Source organism: Ambystoma mexicanum, chromosome 5p (genome assembly GCF_040938575.1).
Source record: "Ambystoma mexicanum isolate Mex_15411 chromosome 5p, UKY_AmexF1_1, whole genome shotgun sequence".
Classification (NCBI taxonomy): domain Eukaryota; kingdom Metazoa; phylum Chordata; class Amphibia; order Caudata; family Ambystomatidae; genus Ambystoma; species Ambystoma mexicanum.
Window position 1 is genome coordinate 207,451,567 of NC_090930.1, and position 21,339 is coordinate 207,472,905.

General features: G+C 49.5%; 1 protein-coding gene across 1 annotated transcript in view; it reads left to right on the forward strand.

Moving 5' to 3' along the window:
* Positions 1-6,239: 6,239 nt before the first annotated feature.
* The window catches only part of RAB39B (RAB39B, member RAS oncogene family), a 170,778-nt gene continuing 155,678 nt past the window's right edge, over positions 6,240-21,339 (forward strand). Inside the window, exon 1 of the mRNA XM_069612637.1 lies at positions 6,240-8,098. Coding sequence (XP_069468738.1) covers positions 7,884-8,098 — 215 coding nt within the window. The 5' untranslated portion in view covers positions 6,240-7,883. The remainder of the gene's footprint in view (positions 8,099-21,339) is intronic.

Here is a 21,339-nt window from a genome sequence, read left to right on the forward strand (position 1 = left end):
AAAGCGTAACGACAGCCACCATAGCGAGATGGGTTAGAGAAATTATGAGCCTAGCAGGAATAGATATGTCAAATTTAGGAGCACATTCAGTTTGTGGTGCAATGGCGTCAAAAGCGCCTTGAGGCAAGGTGTGACTTTGCAAGATATTCTGAAAGCAGCCGGGGCTAGTGATGCTACATTTAGAACGTTTTATTTTATACCAATTAACACGTTAGCAGAAGCTATAGTAAGAAGCTTTGAACAAGCATAATGCTCGCCTCCGTCTTGACATAGAATGAAGATTCCCCCTGCTAATAGCGCAGGGAGCTCTTGATTCTATTAAAGACAAGGAGGCGAGCATTACTTTCCCGCCCTAGATACACGGGAGATTGGAAGTATTGATGGATATTTGTATCATGATAACCTACATGAATTCCTTCCAGAATAGGGTGTGTATCCGCCGCCCTAACATGTACTGTTGTTTCCGTCACTAGGAGATGAGCAGAAGAATGGCTGAGATGGTACAAGAGTGAACAAGACACGTTGGCCGAAATTGCAAGTTGGAATGCGAGAGATCGACTCAGCAGGACTCAAAAGGTTAGAGAAATTGTTGATCGAGTTGACAGTTCAGTTTTGTTTACGATTGCAGTTGAAAGCAGTCAAGAAGAGGAGTATCACAGGAAGGGGAAGGACTAGGTCACATGACCAGGAAACTGGGGTCACAGAGAATTTTTTTTTTTAATTCAATGGAAAGATTGAAAAAAATGTATATTTTGTTGAAACTGCTGGAGAGTAATAAATAAGAAGATGAAGCATAATGCTCGCCTCTTTGTCTTTAATAGAATCAAGAGCTCCTTGCGCTGTTAGCAGGGGGAATCTTCATTATTCCTAGCTTTTAACAAATCATATATTCAGCTTTTTGTTGTTTGTAACTGCTTGTTAATCTTTAAAGAGGACAATTTTTAAATCCACCATGTGGACTGATTGTTCCAAATTCTGTGTGGGGACGAAGCTCATGAGCCTTACGCACAGGGGGTGGTCTTGCTCCCTGCATTTGCTTGCTCAGTGTTCAAAAACATTTAAGGCCGATGCCTGTCATAGCAGAATCCATGCCTGTAAGCAGCCAGCAGCTCAGAGGGAGGAAATGAGCGTGGGTGCTGGGAATCACCAGGACTCTGCCACCGTACACCCTGCAGCATTGGAGCATCTGTTGCTGGCATCCGTTGTCTCGGGAGGATAGCTCAGCGGCAACATGCTCGCCTTGGAAGCAAGACGACACAGAGCAACACAGGTTCCAGCCCTTGGTCCGTGCTTTGAAACCTCTAGGTATTAAGCGCATTATAAATAACCTATCATATCAAAGATGGCTGCCACCGTTCCCAGCTGCCCCCCAACCACCCTACACAGCCTGCTTGATTGGCTGTTCACCCCGCAACAGAATTGGCTGATGCCCAGCATTTACAGCAGCACTACCGCAAGCCATGAGGCACAGCCCCCCTCCCTCAAGGCCTGCATTGAAGGCTGATGCCTGTTGAAGCCTGTCTGGGCCTGACTGGCCCCAAGCCCTACAAGGATTGGTAATCGAATGTAAGCACTTGCTAGATGGTGCAGGCCCGATATCGCCTTGTGTGCCAAACCTCAGTTGAGCCTCCTACATCCCCCTTCCTCCTCTACCCACTTCTTACCGCCTACTCCTCTCCAGATCCTCCAGCTCCTCTTGCACCCATGCCTAGAACTGTCCCCACTGCTCACTCGCCCAGAAGCCACGCTTCATCCATACCCCCCAGCTGGGTGCTGGATGGGCCTGACTGCCCTGTCTCTGCACGCCCCCATCACCTGGTCTGCACATTCCACACCCCTGCTTGATCCCAGAATCTATCACCCGCCCCTCACTGCAGACACCATCAACAACAACTCCCCTTCTTACCAATTTCAGGGACCTTACATGCCCTCGCTCTCGATCCGACTGCCACTCCCAGCTTGGTGTTCCCACCTCCCAACAATGCCTTCTCTCCCTCTCCTTCCTGCCATCAGTGCTTACCTGCAAATCCTGCACAATCTCACGGACAACAGCACCTAGCACTCACTCCCCAACCAGCAAAATCCTAAGCACACACCCTCCATGCACCGCCACTCCTAACCATCCCCACCCAACCACACCCTCAACACGCACATCTAGCATCCAGTGCGCCCTAATCAATGCACACTCACTCATTTCCCACACACCAGACATCCTAGTCCTCATAAACGGCAATGAACTTGTCATCCTAGCCATCAGTGAAACTTGGTTTCACAACGCTGCAGGCCCTGCCCTCTCCATCGCTATACCACCCAACTATGCTATTGTCAGAAATGATAGAGACACACACAAAGGTGGTGGAGTAATCATCATCTATAAAGGCACTATACCTATCTACAGGTTACCCTCAACCCCTCTCCCCAACTGCCAATAACACCCGGCCAAGATATCACTCACACACGCCACCACCATCACCTTCCACATCATCTACCATGCACCCGGGTCTATCACCTTTGTTGAGGAGGACCTCACGCAACTCATTATCAGCAACCTCCACCCCAAATCCAAAACCATCGCCCTGGGCAGCTTCAACCATGGCTACTCTGACCCACTTGACAAGGCTTCAGATTCCCTTTCCAGTTCTATCTCTGCCCTAGACTTCTCCCAAAAACCTCCACACACTTGCTAGGATGTACACTTGACTGGCTACTCGGCCGTAACTGCAACACCACGATCCTTCCCAACACTCTCTGCGTGTGGTCAGACCACCACATAATTTCATTCACCATTCCCTCTCACAACAGACCATGTCCGGTCCTTCCCTCCAATGATGATCTCTTAGTTAATCACTACAACACCTCTCTCACATCCGCGATCAACCCACTCGCCCTGCTTAAAGAACGACTACCCAAACAGTCTAAACGTTCTAAACCCTGGTTCACCCCCAACATATAATCCATGTGCTCCAAGAAGCGCGCTAGTGCAGTTTTCTTGCACAAACACCCCTCGGCAGAGAATAAATCCCATTTCATAGTCCTTTACAGGGATTACCAAAGAGCCATCCAAGGCTTCCGACGATAGCAACCAGATTGTGGTTGCTGGGTCTAGCGCTGGTGAACTATTTGTGTTCTGAGATTATCGAAATCTGCAGTGTCCCCCACTGTCCACCATTATCAAGAATGATACCTGGTGTGGCAAAGTCCAGAATGCTCTTCTAGGCAAAATGTACCTCCTATGTAACATAATGCAGTCAAAGTGATCCACCATCAACGCTACTCCCACCCCTACTATGCCTCCCACCTGCTCCTCCACTGACTCCCCACTTTTATTTCCACCCAGTCACTGAAGCTAACATTGCCAACATCTTAAAAGGCTGCAAACCCTCCCAATGCAGAGGTGACATCTGCCCTGTACCCGTCATCTAGGAGTGCGCTGACTTCCTACTTCCGTAAATCACTGCTATTATCAAAGCTTCCTTCATCTCCTGCTCAGTCCCCACCTCACCTAAGGGATCTTGAATCTCACACCTCCTCAAAAAGCTGTCACTCGACCAAGCTATCTGCACCAACTACCTACCCATCACTACAGTCCCTTTCCTGCTAAAAATCATTGACCAAGCTGCTTATATCCAAATCCAGCATCACCTCAAACAAAATCATATCCTCACCCCCTGCCAATCTGGTTTCCTCGCCGGAAACGGCACGAAAATTACACTACTTGACCTTAGAAACCAGCTCATTAACTCCAGAGACTCCAACAACCTCTCCCTCCTAACGTTTCTAGACCTGTCAGCTGGATTTGACCTCATCGACCATTCCAGCCACTGTCGCTACCTCTCCTTTTCGGCGTCCTTCTCATCTGCTGCCACCTCCAGGATTACCTCCTTCCTTGCTGATCGCACCTCCAGAGTCTTTGCTAACAACCACTCAGCAACCCCAACTGCCAACACCTGCGGGGTACCCCAAGGCTCCTGTATCTCACTCTACAGCGAATACACCAAACCACTCAACTATGCCAAGGACAATCAGATCCTTATCCCTCTGTCCGGCAACTACCACCAGGACTCTGCGAAAGTAAGTTCCATCTACGAAACCATCCAGGTCTGGATGGCAGCCCACCACCTATTCCTCAATGATGATAAAACTGAGCTCCTACTCGTTGGCAATCCAGCCTGCCTCGCATAACTGAACCCAGCCTACCAATCATTCATCATTGACAATCACACCATCCACATCTCTCCCTTCATCAAGACTCTCGGCTTCAACCTTTACTCCACTCTAAACATGTTGCGCCACATCAACGCCATGCCTTGTCAGCCGCGTACACCACAAAACATATCAATGCGAGCAGATCCTACCCCTCCACTGACAACTGCCTCAACATCTCCTTTGCCATCATTGGCTCCAAATTGGATTACTGCAATGCTATCCTCAGAGGCAGCTCGGAGAAAAACCTAAAGAAACTACAATCTATTCAGAACAACGCCCTCCGCGCTGAAATTAGCCTCAACAGACATGGCCAAATCTCAGCTGCAAGAAGAGAGGCACACTGGCTTCCCGTCAGACAAACAATAAAGTTCAAAATCATCTCCATCACTCACCGGTGCCTCTCAAACACCTCCCCGAGCTACCTGCCTCAGAGACCATGCAGACCTTCAACAGCCAGACCTACTTGCACAGCCTACGGCAACCTCCTGTCCATCCCCAGGTTCAAGATATCTTAAGCCGGAGGTTCCTGCTTCCCCGTCTCTGCTGCCTCTCTCTGGAACTCCCGCCTTGAGAGCGGAACCCTCTTATATGATATATGATAGTTTATTTCTATAGTGCCTATACACAATGTGTTTCAAAGCGCTTCATGGCAAGGGAGGGAACAAGGGAAAATACAATGACAGTCTTACAGGCCATGAACAGTAAGGATGTGAAATTAACTATCGTACTCGGCCTGACGATATTTTAGATAGTGCAAGAGCTAAGACATAGATAAGGAGGGAGGGGGAGAGTGGAAGGAAATGGAAACAGATAGGCGACTACCGTACTAGGCCTGACGACATTTCCGGTAGAGCCGTAGAAAAACAAAAGGTGAGGGAGAGGGCTGCAGAAAGGGAGGGGAGGAACAAAACAAGCAACTACCATACTAGGCCTGATGACATTTCAGATAGTGCTGGAGGGGTGGGGGTGTGGGGAGAAAAAAAACAGTAATGGGAGGGTGGAGAAAACAGACGAGGTTGCTATCATATTAGGTCCAGGGACAATTTTGATAGAGTAAGTGCATAGAAGAAAGTAAGGTTAGGAGATAGGAAAAGGGAGAAGGGAAAGGAGGAGAGAACAGAGAGTAAGCAGTCAAAAAGAGTGTAGAAGCAAGAGTGGAGAGCAAATACAATTGCAGAAGTCATTAGTAACACATAATGTTGCAAGCCAGGATACAAGATGAAGATGGGAACAGCATGATTCAGGTGGGGAGCAGGAGCAAGTGGATCTAGGTCACCTGGCCTAATCCCTAGCCACCTGGTGCCTTCCTGCCTGACACTCTTTTTCATCACTTAGCAAGCCCTGCCCACCTGGTGCCTTCCTGCTTGCCGCTCTGTTTCCCTACTTAAAGAGCCCTCCAGCTTTTCCTTTGCAGATGGGGAGCAGGGGCAAGTGGATCTAGGTCACCTGGCCTAATCCTTGCGCACCTGGTGCCTTCGTGCTTGCCGCTCTTTTTCACCACTTAGCAAGCCCCACCCACCTGGTGCCTTCCTGCTTGCCGCTCTTTTTCACCACTTAGCAAGCCCCACCCCCCATAGAGTTTTCTGAAAACAATTAAAGACCCTCCTGTTTAACTAATACCCCCTCCAGCCGCTATCTGCCTGTACATGAGCCAAAACGTGCTCTGCTTGTAACCAGCGCCTAGAGTGCGCGACTATAAATGATAAATAAATAAATAAAATACATTGGCAGGCCCACTTTATGTTCCAATCCACCCCTGTTAGCAAGCATTATCTAAAATTACCAAAACAAGGACATTGAGTAGCGTCCTCCAGGCGTTTGAGCGAAAATGTTTGAGTACGTTATATGACTGTGCAGGGATTATATCACGCGAAATGAGGAACAGTTGGACATTTTAGAGCATGAAGAAGTGAGTGTATTTGCAGCAATCTCCTCCTTTGATTGCGCCTCTTCTGGGGAATACGGTAACTCGGCGCCGCCCTGCTCTTCGCCGCATTACGGTAGCCGCTGATGCCAATGATGAGTCAGAGTGTTTGGTGCTGATGTTGCTGCCATTTCATCAGATCTGGGCTCCCAGCATCCTCCAGCACAGCATCTCTCCATCTTAAACGAAGATGGGGGCCGAGGTATAGGCGTGATATCCGCTGACATTTGGGCAGGAACACAGGACCGACCATTCGTGGGAAACTTGGAGGGGGCGGGGGGCGTCAGCCTCTCGGCAGGATGCGAGTCTGAGGCTGTGTTCCTCCCTGACGCCCTTGAGGGAGCCTCACCTTGCAATGGAGCCTGGGTGCTGGGTGAGGCGCAGGCCCCGGGTTCCACCTACACAGACGGGGGCGCAAAGGCATCTCTTGTGCATTGACTGGTAAAGCGCACACGGGTGGGCGAGAGAACCAGACGGCGGCTGCCCCCAAAAGGGACTGTACCCACGGCCACTCGCCTCGCCTTTATATTTACAGAGCTATACGAAAGAGGACAGCCCTTAATTGGGGGCGAAGGGGTTAAAAGACGATGACACTATGTCCAACCACTGAATAAATGACAAAAATACGTGTGGATGGAGAGGCACTGGCTGGGGGTTGGGCAAAATGGATGCGTTGTGCGTGACCTTTGAGCAGAGCGGTGTGAGGCTGGGGACAGGAAACTGAGTGTCGCCCTCAGCGCCCCCACCCCCCCTGCGCAGACGGAGCTAGGAAACGGAGCAGCCGCCTGCACTGATACGGTGAAGCCAGCACCTCCCCCACGCGGATACAGCCGACAGCTGCGAGAATAAGTCACCACCGCGGGGCTAGGGGGTGGCAGCGGAGCCCAGTGTCCGTCGGTGACGGGGTGCTGCCCGGGCCTGGGACTGTCGCTGGCCATTGGGGGTACAGACTTGGAGCTGCAGTGCCCGTCTCGCTGCTCCAAAGAGGCCGTCAGCGTGGAGCTATAGACACACGGCTGCCCCTTCTGGCAATGGACCTTGCTCTAGACACGAGTGGGGGTACACACACATAGCTGCGAGTTCTGCTGTACAGTGTGGACACTGTCGACGACAAGGTGCCAGGGTTGCGCATCTGGCAATCGACCCTGCTGTCTGCTAGCTGCCACTCTGGCCAGAGTCCCGTAGCTGCGAGTGCTGGCATACAGTGTGCACAGTGGTGGATGCTGGCGGCTAGCTGTCAGTGTTTTGCGAGTGCTGGCATACAGTGTGGGCAGTGGTGGATGGTGGCGGCGAGCTGTCAGTGTGGGGTAAGAGACAGCGGCTCGCCTGGGCTCGTGCCCTGGCATTGTTCTTCGCAGCTGTCAGAGTGTGGACTTGTGCAGCACGCACGCATCTCAGGGCGTGCGCATCGCTGGGCGCTGGCTGCCAGTGGCCGGGATACAGGCGAATAGCGGCATCTGGTCGCCAAGGATCGATTCTGTATTGCTGGAATATTGGCTATGCATAACGTCGTCAGGTCAGGCACAGGGACGGACACACAGCCGCTCGCCTGAGTCCCACTGCTTGCTGCGGTCAGTGCATCGCCTTTAAAGGAGAGGCCAGCGTCCCCTGCCGGCCTCGCAGGGACATAGACTCGGGAGGACCAGCCCGACTGCCACTGCTCCAAGGACAGCGAGCACTGTGCCGGGATGCTGAGTTAGGACCCGGCCACCGCCCCCCCCCCCCACCTTCCTTTAGATCTTGTACATAAAAGATGGAGGCGATCTGGCTGTACCAGTTCCGGCTGATCGTGATCGGGGACTCGACGGTGGGGAAATCCTGCCTAATTCGCCGCTTCACCGAGGGCCGCTTCGCGCAGGTGTCCGACCCCACGGTGGGCGTGGATTTCTTCTCCCGGCTGGTGGAGATCGAGCCGGGCAAACGCATCAAGCTGCAGATCTGGGACACGGCTGGACAGGAGCGCTTCAGGTGAGCCAGAGAGGGTGGAGGGCCGGAAAGATGGGGGCAAAGGTCAAGCTGGAACCTCAGCGCTGGGGGCAACCCGGGGGAAGTTAAGAACGAGGTCAAGAGGGGATGGGGGGGCAGAGTCTAGGAGAGCCAAGGTCCGTGATTGGGTACACAGAAGGGTGCAGAGATCAAGAAGGATGGCCAGCACAGGGAGTGAATACTAAGTTCCTGGGGGTAAAAGAGTGCAAGGATTGCGCATCATGTAATACTCTGGGGGTACAAGAGGCTGGGTAACCAGTCCTGGAAGTCACAGGTGGCCTGGAGTCATGGTAGGGTGAAGCACTAGGGTGAGAGAGCGCATAAGATCGTAGAGCTGAGTGGATACAGGACAGGGAAGCGTTGGATGCCATAGGCACAATGTATGGGTCACGCCTAGAAACACTTGTGCACAGGCGCGTTATAAATGCAACATCTTATCACATCATACCATATCATGGGGACCACAAATTACAGAGATCTGGAGCTATACAGTGAAGAGCACGTAGGCGGGATCTCTGACAGGAGGCTAAAGGATGACACGGAGAATGGAGCCCGCTAATGAACCCGAGCAAGGGATATGGGGTGTGGAGCACGGTTACCGCAGGGTAGCCGAGACAAGGCATCACAGATCATAAGGAAGCTAGGACGGCAGATCCAGGGGGGCTAGGGAATGAGGAGGATCCCCTTAGAAAGGGCTCCCCAGAGATCATGGGACACCACACGCGAGAGACGTGAAGTATAGTGCTTATAGGACTGAGGACTCATAGGGGAGCCAGATAAGGGTATATGTGGGGAGTGTGATACTCATTGGGGAATCAAAGTCCCGACCATTGAGATCGTTCTCCATAGGAGAGCCAGGACAGAACATCAGGGGAGATCCGACGATGAGGAGCGGAGACTAAAGCGGAGCCAGGGCAAGAGATCAAGGGAGACTGTAGGGCAACGAGCTTGGGCCCTAGAGGAGTCCATGATGTGGGACAAGTGAGAGTTCATAGAGGCTGAGGAGTGTGGATCTTTGGGAGATGGAGGAAGGGAGATTGTGGTAGGGACAAAGATCAAGAGACACCATTGGATGAGGTTCATGAACCTTATGGAAGTCAAATCTAAAAACAACGGCCATCGGAGTAAGCAGCATGGTGACCAAAGGGGAATCAGGACAAAGGTCAATGAATGAAGGCAATGGGATGAAGTGCATTGGAGCATAGAGTAGCCAAGGCCAAGGATAATGGAAATCATTGGGATATAGAGGATAGTGACAACAGGAGCAGAGATTAAGGGAAGGCAAAGGGTGATCAGAATTGACCAAAGGGGAAACAGGATTAGAGATAAAGTGAGGCCATGGGGTTAGAGCAACGACGACTACAACAGATTAAGAGGCACCCCAGAACGAAGCGCATAAATAAGAAATAATCCAGGGCCAGATGATAAGGGAGGCCCTAGCTACATCAGCTCTAGGGTGGCTAGCCTCAGAGATCAAGGGAGATGGGGCCACCGTGTGTTTGGAAAGACAACATTGGCATGAGAGTTTCTAATGTGAGTCGCACAGTAAACACAGGACAGCAAGGAACATTAACACGAGGCAGGGATAGGTGTGCAGGAAAACCCAAGGATGAGAAATATGACGACTTTTACTTAATAGAGATTCTGGAATGAGGAATGAGTACAAAATGAGAACCAGGACTTGCATTTAAACTAATCCATACAAAGAGCGTGAGGAACCACAGCACAGCCAGGATCCAAGAAGAGAGAGCCACGAAGTGAAGAGAATGGACCAGAGTGCAACCAGGACAAAAGAAGAAGGGAGCGGGTGAGGACAGTAAAGCAGAAACCAGTGGCTAAAGGAATGTTTAGGTTAAGGAGCATTGTGGCAACAGTCTTGGAAAGGCAGGCCGATGAGTGAAAAGCCTGAGGACAAAAGGGAAGGCAGGACTAGAGATCAAAGAAGACTCCCAGACATTGAAGCTCATAGGTCATATATGAACAAGGACAGAAGATCAACGGCAGCCTTGTGTTGAGGAGCATGAATCATAGGGGACCCAGCACAGAAGATGAATGTATGCAAAATGGTGAAGAACATGTACCCTGGGGTGTAGAGCAGAACATCAAGATGGTCCTGGTGTTTTTTTGGCAGCGACCGTAGAGAAACAACACCCAAGATAAAAAGAGAAATGGGGGTGCAGAACATGGGCCATAGGGGCATTAGTACCAAAGGCCATGGGAAACCAGGTAAACCATAGGCAAGCTAGGTAAGGAGACCAGTAAGACCCAGCCATTATTGAAATCATTGGAAACCATAGAGATGAGGAGCTGGGAACAAAGAGGGCATAGAACTGGAGATGAGGAAAATCCTTAGTTAAGACATTTGGCCTGCTAGAAATCCAGGACAACCGATTAGGGGAGATTTCATGTTAAAGAGCATGGATCATAGGAGGATGTACAATATTGGGCCTATGGGAGTCCTAGGTTAGAAGCAGGGGTCATCAATAGCCAAAAGAAGAAACCAAGTCCAATCAGGGAGTGAAAAGCAGAGGCTATCATGGTCACAGGTCCCGAGATATACAGGTAGGACGGAGTGGCGATGGGTATGCACCATACGCAGTAGGCAGGATGGAACATCAAGGCAGTTCTTGGGATGAGAGTAAGGATGGATGGGTGGAGGATTAATGGAGATTTGGTCATGATTATCAGGGGTCATAGATAAAGGGAAAGGCAATATGAGGGGCAAGGGCAATGAAAGAGTTAAGGCAGGTGATCAAGGTAGGTCCTATAGTGAGGGGCAGTGGCCATAGGAAGGGGAGAATTGTCATCATGGGTAAGGAGAATGGACAAGCAGAGCAGATAGGGTAGGGCCACAAGTAAATCCCTGGTGTTCGGACACTAGATCATATGACCTGAGATCATGGGAGACCCTAGGCTAGGCTGAGAAACATGAACCACGAGATAGGCAGGACCAGAGATCAAGGAATCCCCCTGCTTGAGAAGCCTCTTCCCAAGGGACAGAACAAGGACATCCTCTGGCCAGAGACAGCACTGTCATCTAATTGAGATATAGGGTAAGCAGCATTGGTTGCATAGGAGGAGAAAGTGTGTGGTGAGCGGTATAGACCAAAGAGGCGATAGTGGGGGTAGTTTCGAGGGGTACCATGATACTATCTTGACCCTAAGATCAGGAATAATGAACTCCCATGTGGAGGGAATCATCTGGTTACCATGATCCTGTTTAGGTTGGATTCTGGCTTGCCTGGGGATCTCAGTGAGTCCTGGTGCCAGTGTTAGGTGACCTTTGCATGGCCTCCAGTGCTGGCACCATTATAGCCCCGGTTCTATCATCAGCATTGATGATACATCAACCATAGCAATATACTGGGGTGTATGATGAAGACCAGTGTCTGCAGAACCACCCTGGGTTTGGTTCCTGTCTTTCCTGACAGAGCATTTCAAATAGTTTTAAGTTCCCCTTTTTCTTGCACCCGTTTTGTTTTTTTATACATCCACCAACTGGTTAAACTAATGCATCCCTGTGGTAGAGCAATGTCACATCGCTGCTCCCCTCCTATTCCTCTAGTGTGTATCCTGAGGTTCAAACCTGACTGCTCTTTACCCCTTATCTCCCATATGCGGTCTTGTTTCTCTCAGATGAAGCTTCTTGGCCCAGTTCTGTATTTCATCTGACTACATCTACTGACTAGGAGTGGAGGAAAGAGTGGCTGTGGAGGGGGCCTTCCAGAGTACATTCACAGAATAGTGTAGCCGATCCACAGCACAAAGCTTCCTGCTGGGAGAATACATCACCTCACTTGAAGCCTTTTCATTGGGTCCCCCTTTGGGAATGGATTCAGTTTAAGGCACTTTGTTCAGAGTCACTAAGCCCTCTATATAATTTGCTCCTCATTACTCCAGCATTAATTGTGCCCCCACATATTACCTCACCATTTGTGTTCTGCCCACTCTCATGCCATGCTTGTCCCATCTTTCCTTTGCTAGTAAAGGGGTGGTGAATCGCTCTCGGTATTGGCACCCGTGCTTCGGAATTCTCTAGCACCTAGTTTCCTATGATCATCTCGCATAGCTTTAAAATGAAATATTTCCACACTGAGCTCTCCCCATTTTGTTCTGCCCCATAGCAAACACATCTTATGGCAGAATGCTGCTTTATAACTCTTTACCTGATTGCCCATGCAATTGAGAGCCACTAAGGAGAGTCTCTGCAGGGAGATGTGATGACCATAATGTCCCACCAGTTATGGCCCTGGGACAAGGAACAACATTAATAGACAATGACGAGCAGTCATGGGATGGGAGGATAGCTCAGGGGCAATATGTTTATCTTGAAGTTCCCACAATCCCTCCCCTCACAATTGAACATGCTGGCTTAAGCTGATGGGACCTGTAGTCCAACATTATCTGGAGGGACAAAAGATTTCAGATCCCAGACCTAGAACATACAAATAGGGAGGGTACAGGAGTAAAGAACCAGGTCAAAAAGGGGTCACTTGAGCTGATGATAGTGAGAAGAATGAACTACATTGAAGAAGACGCTCAATGGCTCTTTGGAATGGCTGGCATTGGCCCACAGATAGCATTTACAGGCGAACCAGTGAAACCCATATGGACGGCAACAGATAATGTGAGTGTCAAGAGTTGAGTGCATTAGCCAGAGGAGGCTTGGCCAGGACCACAGTAATATCCGGTGAGACTGGGAGATTTAGTGAAACCATGTGTGACCAGCATGGATCACAGGGGACAAAAACAAGACATGTAGTGTGATCCCATGGGTGTTGGAGGTGACTGTACAATAAAGGTTAAGTTGAAGACTAACAAGACCCAAGGACTGCAATGGCAGAGAGCAGTTGACACAGGGAGGCACACATTCACAGAATGTTGGGGAAGGTGAGGGCTGAAATTGAAGTGCCAGGGTCTTAAAGGACTAATGTGATATCCATTGACTAGGAGCAAGTCTAGGTACAGTATGGTACACGAAACGCAGAAGAAGGAATGGGTGGTCGCACTAAGTGTATGGAACACAAGGAGGGCTAATGTAGGAGGTCAAGGGCTCTTTATAAGACTAGTGCAGGTGAGAATATTGACCATAGGGAGATGAAATGGGAGTTGAAGTGAGACCACATTGTATTTGAAGTTGAGGATGTACTTAGGAAGAACAAGTTAAGATTAGACCTTTGGGATGATGGCACAGGCTTCCCTAACTTTTGAATAACCATCAATTTGTCTCCGCCTTACTCACACAAACACACACACACACACACAAAAGAAAATCGGTCCACTTGTGCACATATTTTAAAATAGCAACCCCCCAAACTTTGTACATCTCAAACATACACATCTATCTGCAAGCAACATACCCAGTCCTTGACCAACACACGTCTGCACTATAAGCACAAGGCGGCCCCTCAAGACACAAAGCCTCCAATGCCCCCTACACTTCTCACCTAGAAAGCTTACAAGAAAGCAGAGCTCCGGGAACCTCCGATCAGCAGCCTCAAGCTAAAGCACTACAGTGCTAGAAAGCGTACAAGAAAGAAGTGTTCAGGGAACCTCCGATCAGCAGCCTCAAGCTAAAGCGATGCAGTCCTAGAAAGCGTACAAGAAAGCAGAGCTCTAGGAACCTCCGATCAGCACCCTCAAGCTAAAGTGCTGCAGTCCTAGAAAGCGTACAAGGAAGCAGAGCTCCGGGAACCTCCGATCAGCACCCTCAAGCTAAAGCGCTGCAGTCCTAGAAAGCGTACAAGAAAGCAGAGCTCCAGGAACCTCCGATCAGCGACCTTAAGCTAAAGCGCTGCAGTCCTAGAAAGCGTACAAGAAAGCAGAGCTCTGGTAACCTCCGATCAGCACCCTCAAGCTAAAGCGCTGCAGTACTACAAAGCGTACAATAAAGCAGAGCTCCGGGAACCTCCGATCAGCACCATCCAGCTAAAGCGTTGCAGTCCTAGAAAGCGTACACGAAAGCACAGCTCCGGGAACCTCCGATCAGCACCCTCAAGCTAAAGCGCTGCAGTCCTAGAAAGCGTACAAGAAAGCAGAGCTCCGGGAACCTCCGATCAGCACCCTCAAGCTAAAGCGCTGCAGTCCTAGAAAGCGTAGAAGAAAGCAGAGCTCCAGGAACCTCCGATCAGCACCCTCAAGCTAAAGCGCTGCAGTTCTATAAAGTGTACAAGAAAGCAGAGCTCCGGGAACCTCCGATCAGCACCCTCAAGCTAAAGCGCTGCAGTCCTAGAAAGCGTACAAGAAAGCCGAGCTCCGGGAACCTCTGATCAGCAACCTCAAGCTAAAGCGGTGCAGTCCTAGAAAGCGTACAAGAAAGCACAGCTCCGGGAACCTCCGATCAGCATCCTCAAGCTAAAGCGCTGCAGTCCTAGAAAGCATACAAGAAAGCAGAGCTCCGGGAACCTCCGATCAGTACCCTCAAGCTAAAGCGCTGCAGTCCTAGAAAGCGTACAAGAAAGCAGAGCTCCCGGGAACCTCCGATCAGTACCCTCAAGCTAAAGTGCTGCAGTCCTAGAAAGCGTACAAGAAAGCAGAGCTCCGGGAACCTCCGATCAGTACCCTCAAGCTAAAGCGCTGCAGTCCTAGAAAGCGTACAAGAAAGCAGAGCTCCGGGAACCTCCGATCAGCACCCTCAAGCTAAAGCGCTGCAGTCCTAGAAAGCGTACAAGAAAGAAGAGCTCCGGGAACCTCCGATCAGCACCCTCAAGCTAAAGCGCTGCAGTCCTAGAAAGTGTACAAGAAAGCAGAGCTCCGGGAACCTCCGATCAGCACCCTCAAGCTAAAGCGCTGCAGTCCTAGAAAGCCTACAAGAAAGCAGAGCTCCGGGAACCTCCGATCACCACCCTCAATGTAAAGCGCTGCAGTCCTTGAAAGAGTACAAGAAAGCAGAGCTCCGGGAACCTCCGATCAGCACCCTCCAGCTAAAGCGCTGCAGTCCTAGAAAGCGTACAAGAAAGCAGAGCTCCGGGAACCTCCGATCAGCACCCTCAAGCCAAAGCGCTGCAGTCCTAGAAAGCGTACAAGAAAGCAGAGCTCCGGGAACCTCCGATCAGCAACCTCAAGCTAAAGCGCTGCAGTCCTAGAAAGCGTACAAGAAAGCAGAGCTCTGGGAACCTCCGATCAGCAACCTCAAGCTAAAGCGCTGCAGTCCTAGAAAGCGTACAAGAAAGCAGAGCTCCAGGAACCTCTGATCAGCAACCTCAAGTTAAAGCGCTGCAGTCCTAGAAAGCGCACAAGAAAGCAGAGCTCCGGGAACCTCCGATCAGCACCCTCAAGCCAAAGCGCTGCAGTCCTAGAAAGCGTACAAGAAAGCAGAGCTCCGGGAACCTCCGATCAGCAACCTCAAGCTAAAGCGCTGGAGTCCTAGAAAGCGTACAAGAACGCAGATCTCCAGGAACCTCCGATCAGCACCCTCAAGCTAAAGCGCTGCAGTCGTAGAAAGCGTACAAGAAAGCAGAGCTACAGGAACCTCCGATCAGCACCCTCAAGCCAAAGCGCTGCAGTCCTAGAAAGCGTACAAGAAAGCAGAGCTCTGGGAACCTCCGATCAGCAACCTCAAGCTAAAGCGCTGCAGTCCTAGAAAGCGTACAAGAAAGCACAGCTCCGGGAACCTCCGATCAGCATCCTCAAGCTAAAGCGCTGCAGTCCTAGAAAGCGTACAAGAAAGCAGAGCTCCGGGAACCTCCGATCAGCAACCTCAAGCTAAAGCGCTGCAGTCCTAGAAAGCGTACAAGAAAGCACAGCTCCGGGAACCTCCGATCAGCATCCTCAAGCTAAAGCGCTGCAGTCCTAGAAAGCGTACAAGAAAGCAGAGCTCCGGGAACCTCCGATTAGCACCCTCAAGCTAAAGCGCTGCAGTCTCGCCTTTCCCTCTCCTTCCAACTAAACAAATTCATCCACTCACTTCCAGATCCACCAGAGAGCCGGGAAGCCATGCAGATGGCAGCGGTGCACGGTACTAATCCTAATAGCATAGCATGTTATCGCACAGGCCACACATTCTGTAAGATCTCCAGAAGGCCATGGAGTTAATAGTCATATAATATCATCCCTTCCAATCAAACACCAATGCAAACATTCAAACTTTTAAAACAAAGCGAGTGATAGCATTTAAAGCCCCTGTGCTATTTTGTTCCAACATTGGAATGTGTGCTTCACACATGCTGTCTAAGCACGCATCAGATCAACTCTTTGTGGTACCACATGGGGTTCCACAATCCAAGCACATAGTGGAATGGCGTCCTGTATAAGCCTGGTGGAACTTAATTAAAACCACATTCTGGTGCTATACTTTCGCGTTGAAGCCTTACCTCAATATGGGCTAAAGGAATACTCACCTAAGGATTATTTTGTATCTGTATGCCACATCTATAGGTTCACATGCTGAGAAGTAGGTGGATAACCTAAAACGTTGACAGGGTAATAATCATGCGAACAAGAATGTGTAACGTTGGACCCACAGACACAAATGCACAGGCAGGGTGATTCGCACAACGAAATGCAAGTGAAAACCCAATAAAGGAGTCGTCACAGAATTATTGGTGTTCTAGTAATGCATTATGAAACACATTGGGAACAAGCTTGGTTCAGAGCGTGGAGGGGGATCCTGATCACCTGAGGCCCACAGAGCAGAGGAAGGGCCAGGGCAGGGGATAGAGAGATCATGGAGCTTGTGCAGTAGAAGAGGTCAGGTACATAAGGAACCATTGGCAGAACACAGCAGGATATCAGGGCAGACAGCATGAACCATAAGGAAAGTATTTGGGGCTGGAAATCAAGTGGCCCTTGCGAGGGCCAGTATGGGACTAGGGCAAGAGCCTGCCACCTGTGCCTCTCCAGATGTGTTGGACTACAACAGCTATGATGCCTCACCATTGAATTTGCTAGCTCGTGGGGTTCGCACAAAACATCTGGACAGCCAATGGTTACAGACCTCTGGACTAGGGTCTGAAGACCAGACTTAGGTGAGAGATTCAGGCGAGGGAAAGGGCGAAAGGGAAGGTAGAAATTAAAAGAAGCCACATCTGGTGAGGTGCACAGACCGTAGGATAACTCGGGTAGAAGTCACAAGCCATGGAGGAGATAGCTAGGCGCGCTCATGATGCCAGGTTCTTGGGCCATAGACGAGAGTGCGCATTGGACCATGTATTGGGTAGCCAGGGCTAAGATGAGTTAAATGATAGGAAAGATGAAGGGCTCCAGAGCTCAGCTGATGCCTTCGGCAATGCAGTGGCCAAGATTGAAGATTAGAGGAGGCGGGGGCTGGGTCATTGTGGCCATGTTTCATTACAGCAGCAGATCAGGTGTATGTACTATTTGTCAGCCTGGGTCTAAGATTATGTGGGGGCTTATGTCAGTAGGAGGCTAGAATAGAATATGAAATGGACATGAATCAAAGGCAGGAGCTGGTGTGACAGAAAGGATTAATTGCAGGCCCCAGGGACAACGCCAAGCTTGAACTGGCCCCTACGGCAGGAGTGAAGTGTTTAAAAACCAACCCAACATGCCAGAGTGGGTCCGTTTTGTGGGACACTGTAGGTCATTTGATGAATTAGTGCAACATCTATCTGGTAATTTCGGCCAATTTTACTGTCCCAATTTTCTTTAAAATGAAAATGTTCCCAAAATGATACCCCAAGGTTTGTTGCAAGAAATTGATAATGGTGATTATACCGGCCTGTTTCCTGTCCCAGTCTGACCCTGGACAACGCTTGGATAATAGGGGGAAAGTTATAGCCCAGAACTATCTCCAAGACGCCGGAGAGCACGTTACAGAGAATCGGTACATTTTTGCTAGAGTGGTCCAGTTCATAATACACAAGCCCGTAGCAAATTCATCATGATGCAGATGGAGTGTGGTTATGGGGTTAGGGGATGGAAATGCGTAAACTAGAGAATCTTTCGTTATTTTCTTGATTATAGGCCCCAGGGCTTGGGAAGATTCCCCAATCTCGGCTGTGTGTGAGGAGAAATGTTGTTGGCAGGTGAAAGCCTAACCATCCATGACATTAAATTATGATCATATGATCATAAAAGGTGCATGAACCCTCTGGATCCTCGTGGACCCTCTGGAATGACCTTGTAGGGGCCTTGGAAGCAGATCAGCTGAGGCGGATGCATGTTGATCACATGTGTGATGGCAGAGATGTTCAGATTCAACACAAGAATCCTTACCGGGAGAAGGGGCTGTCACTGGAGAGGTCTGCGTAAGGCATCATTTAGTTCAGACTAAAAACCCAGCATCACAAAATAATCAATGATGGCTTGCCTTTTTAAGGTGGTTTGGCCAGCAGATGTCATCCCTTTGTCTGCCCTCTGTTTCTAGCCTTCCCAGGACTAGCTCTTGCTTTTTACTCCATCGCCCTACTCACTCCCCACCACTCGGGAGTCTCGGGAGGATAACTCAGGGGCAACATGCTCGCCTTGGAAGCAAGACGACACGGGGCAACACAGGTTCGATCACCGGGTCCGCGCTTAGAAACCTTTGGGTATTAAGTGCGTTATAAATAACCTATCATATCATATCACTGGGAGCACATAAAAGGCGCCTCCTATCATTTGAAGGAACACCCAAACTGGCAGCTATTATTATTGTCCCGTGCTGTTCTGGCTGCCATCCTCTCCAAGCTCTTGTAAATATATGCATACTTTACATACGATAATCCTCTAATGTGTGTAAATAAAAGCCAGCCTTTCATCGAGCACCGCCCCAAGTTTCAGAACATTTGTTGGATGGGACGGGGGCAACACCCCGCTCACAGTAGTCCCAGATGCTACATTGGCCGCTCTGAAAGCTGTCCATGTCACCCCATCCTCAAGGAGCTGCACTGGCCACGCCTTCAAGAACGCATCATGGTCAAGACAGCCCACATCACCTGCAAAGCAGTCACAGCCAAAACACCTCTGAGCCTGGCCGAGAAACTCATCACCCCTGGAGGCCGCACACCACCAGTGCAACACCATTGCCAAATGGGAAACAAAGAATTGCAAAAGGGAAAAAACAAACTAGGAAACAGGTATTTCCCTGAAGTGCACCCTGTCTTTGGAGCATGTTACCAATGAGATAAAACTGTGCCCCGCCATCCTACACTTCAGGAAGGATCTAACACCTAGGGCCACACACCCACCACTCCCCGGCTAGCATAACTCCACCCCCCCACCTAACCTGAGACTGGGTGATCTGCTCCCCACTGTTTCCACCCCTGGTCGCTTGTAGATCCTAGGATGGCAAATTGCCAGCCCTCCCCATTGTCAGCTTCCTGGTCCCTTTTTTCTCTGCTTCCTTCAGTGTATCCTTCCCCCTATGATTTGTAAAGCACTCAGCTGCTTCCCGAGGCTAGGTCAGTTCTCAATAAATAAATAATATTAATAATAATAATAATAATAATAAAAGGACCTGAAGACTTTACTCTTAAAGGAACATCTCACCAATTGCTGATCATTCCACTCAATCCTCTTTCTCCCCTTCCAGGAGCTCGGCCCTTCCCTGATCCCCTTACCCATTTCAGCTGCCTCTGCTACCCTTGCACCCTACCCGTAACTCCCTGGGTGCGCCTTCTTTGCACAGCACTCAATTGTTTCCCAGCTGGAATTGTGCTTTATAAATTCTAGACATAAATACTCAATACTGGGAGTATTGTTCTCTGTATGTTTTGCCTTGCCAGGGCTTATTTCCTCTCGCTGTCTCATTGCCCTGCCAATACATCTGCCCACTACTTCTGGCAATGCTACTTTTTACTATTGCAAAGGATCCAGACACAGGGACACCTAATCACCCAAGTTTGCGCATGTACATAGCTTCTCGTTGAAGTTCACCTTGCTATCCCAATACATTCAAATACTAAATACAAATATTCGTTGGCTGGTGGCGGAAATGTCTAGGTTAGTTGCATAGTGGTGGGGCAGTGGTAGGGGAGATGCAGTGCATAGTAAGAGTAAGCGGTATAGGTTTGGATTCATACAATGGAAAGCAGCTCTAAATTGGGAGTAGATAACATGAGGGAAATGGCACCAAAGTGTGGTCATAAGTTTGTCTGTGGTGCATGAAAGCAGGTTACACTATTGGAGTTTCAAGCAATGCCCATGGTATCGTTTTGGGTTCTTGTTGATATTTAGAAGAGGTGTGTGGTAGTATTGGAGTCAGCATTTGGAGCCTGGGGTTTGGAGGCACCTAGATTGTAAATGATTCGAGGTTAGTGACAGTTGATGTTTTCTCATCGGAGTTGTGTTACTATTTCCCAGGGGTGTTGCTAGGTCTGGAAAAGACCCGGGGCTACGCTGATGTCGGAACTGTCGGGGCTGGGGGCTAGCTAGCCTTTGGCTGCAGCTCCTGAGATTCTATCCAGAGCTATAACCAAAAGACCAGGGGCTATAGCCCCCTTAGCCACCCCCTAGCAACGCCTCTGCTATTTCCCCTGGATTACTTCAGCGAGAGACCTTAGCAACAGAGCCTGAAACAATGGAAGGTAGTTCAGGGGGTGGGGAAGAATTCCTCTCGAGACATTTTTTTAAATAATGAGTGTAAATGGAGCATTTTACAGCACACTTATTTAGACGGGCCGGTTGAAAAAGCATACAATTCATAATTGGTCCTGAAGGGTTCTGGAAAAAAGCAATAGTTGGATGCCAGATCACCTACAGTACACAATGTTCAAGTTGCACTTTCCCTAAATATATGCCATCACTGTGTAGCACTTCTTCATTCTGGCTGCACCAAAACATATGCCAACATTGCCCTCTAAAATGCTTTCATGATAGTGCCTACAATATAGGTCAGCAGGCTACTGTTAAGCACATGTTTATGATGTGTCTGTCCATAACAAATGCCTGGATGGCATGATAGCTGTGCCCAAATACATGCCACTATTGCCAGTTCTAACAATTACATAATAGTGGCCACAATATGTTTCCGCAGATCACTGTAAAGTACATGTTGATGATACCTTCATCCTTAAAATATGCCAGCATGGCCATGTAAAACACTTGCTCCTGCTCGCTGTACCCAAATACATGCCAATATTGCCAATGCAAAACCCTTTCTGATATTGTCCAGAATATATGTCAGACATGCTACTGAAAAGCGCATGTTTGTGATGCCTCTGTCCACTACATATGACAGCATGTCCCCTAAAACACTTTCTCATGCTGGCTGTGCCCAAATATATGCCAATATTACCAATGCAAAATACTTTCGTGATATTGTCCACAATTTGTCACCCATG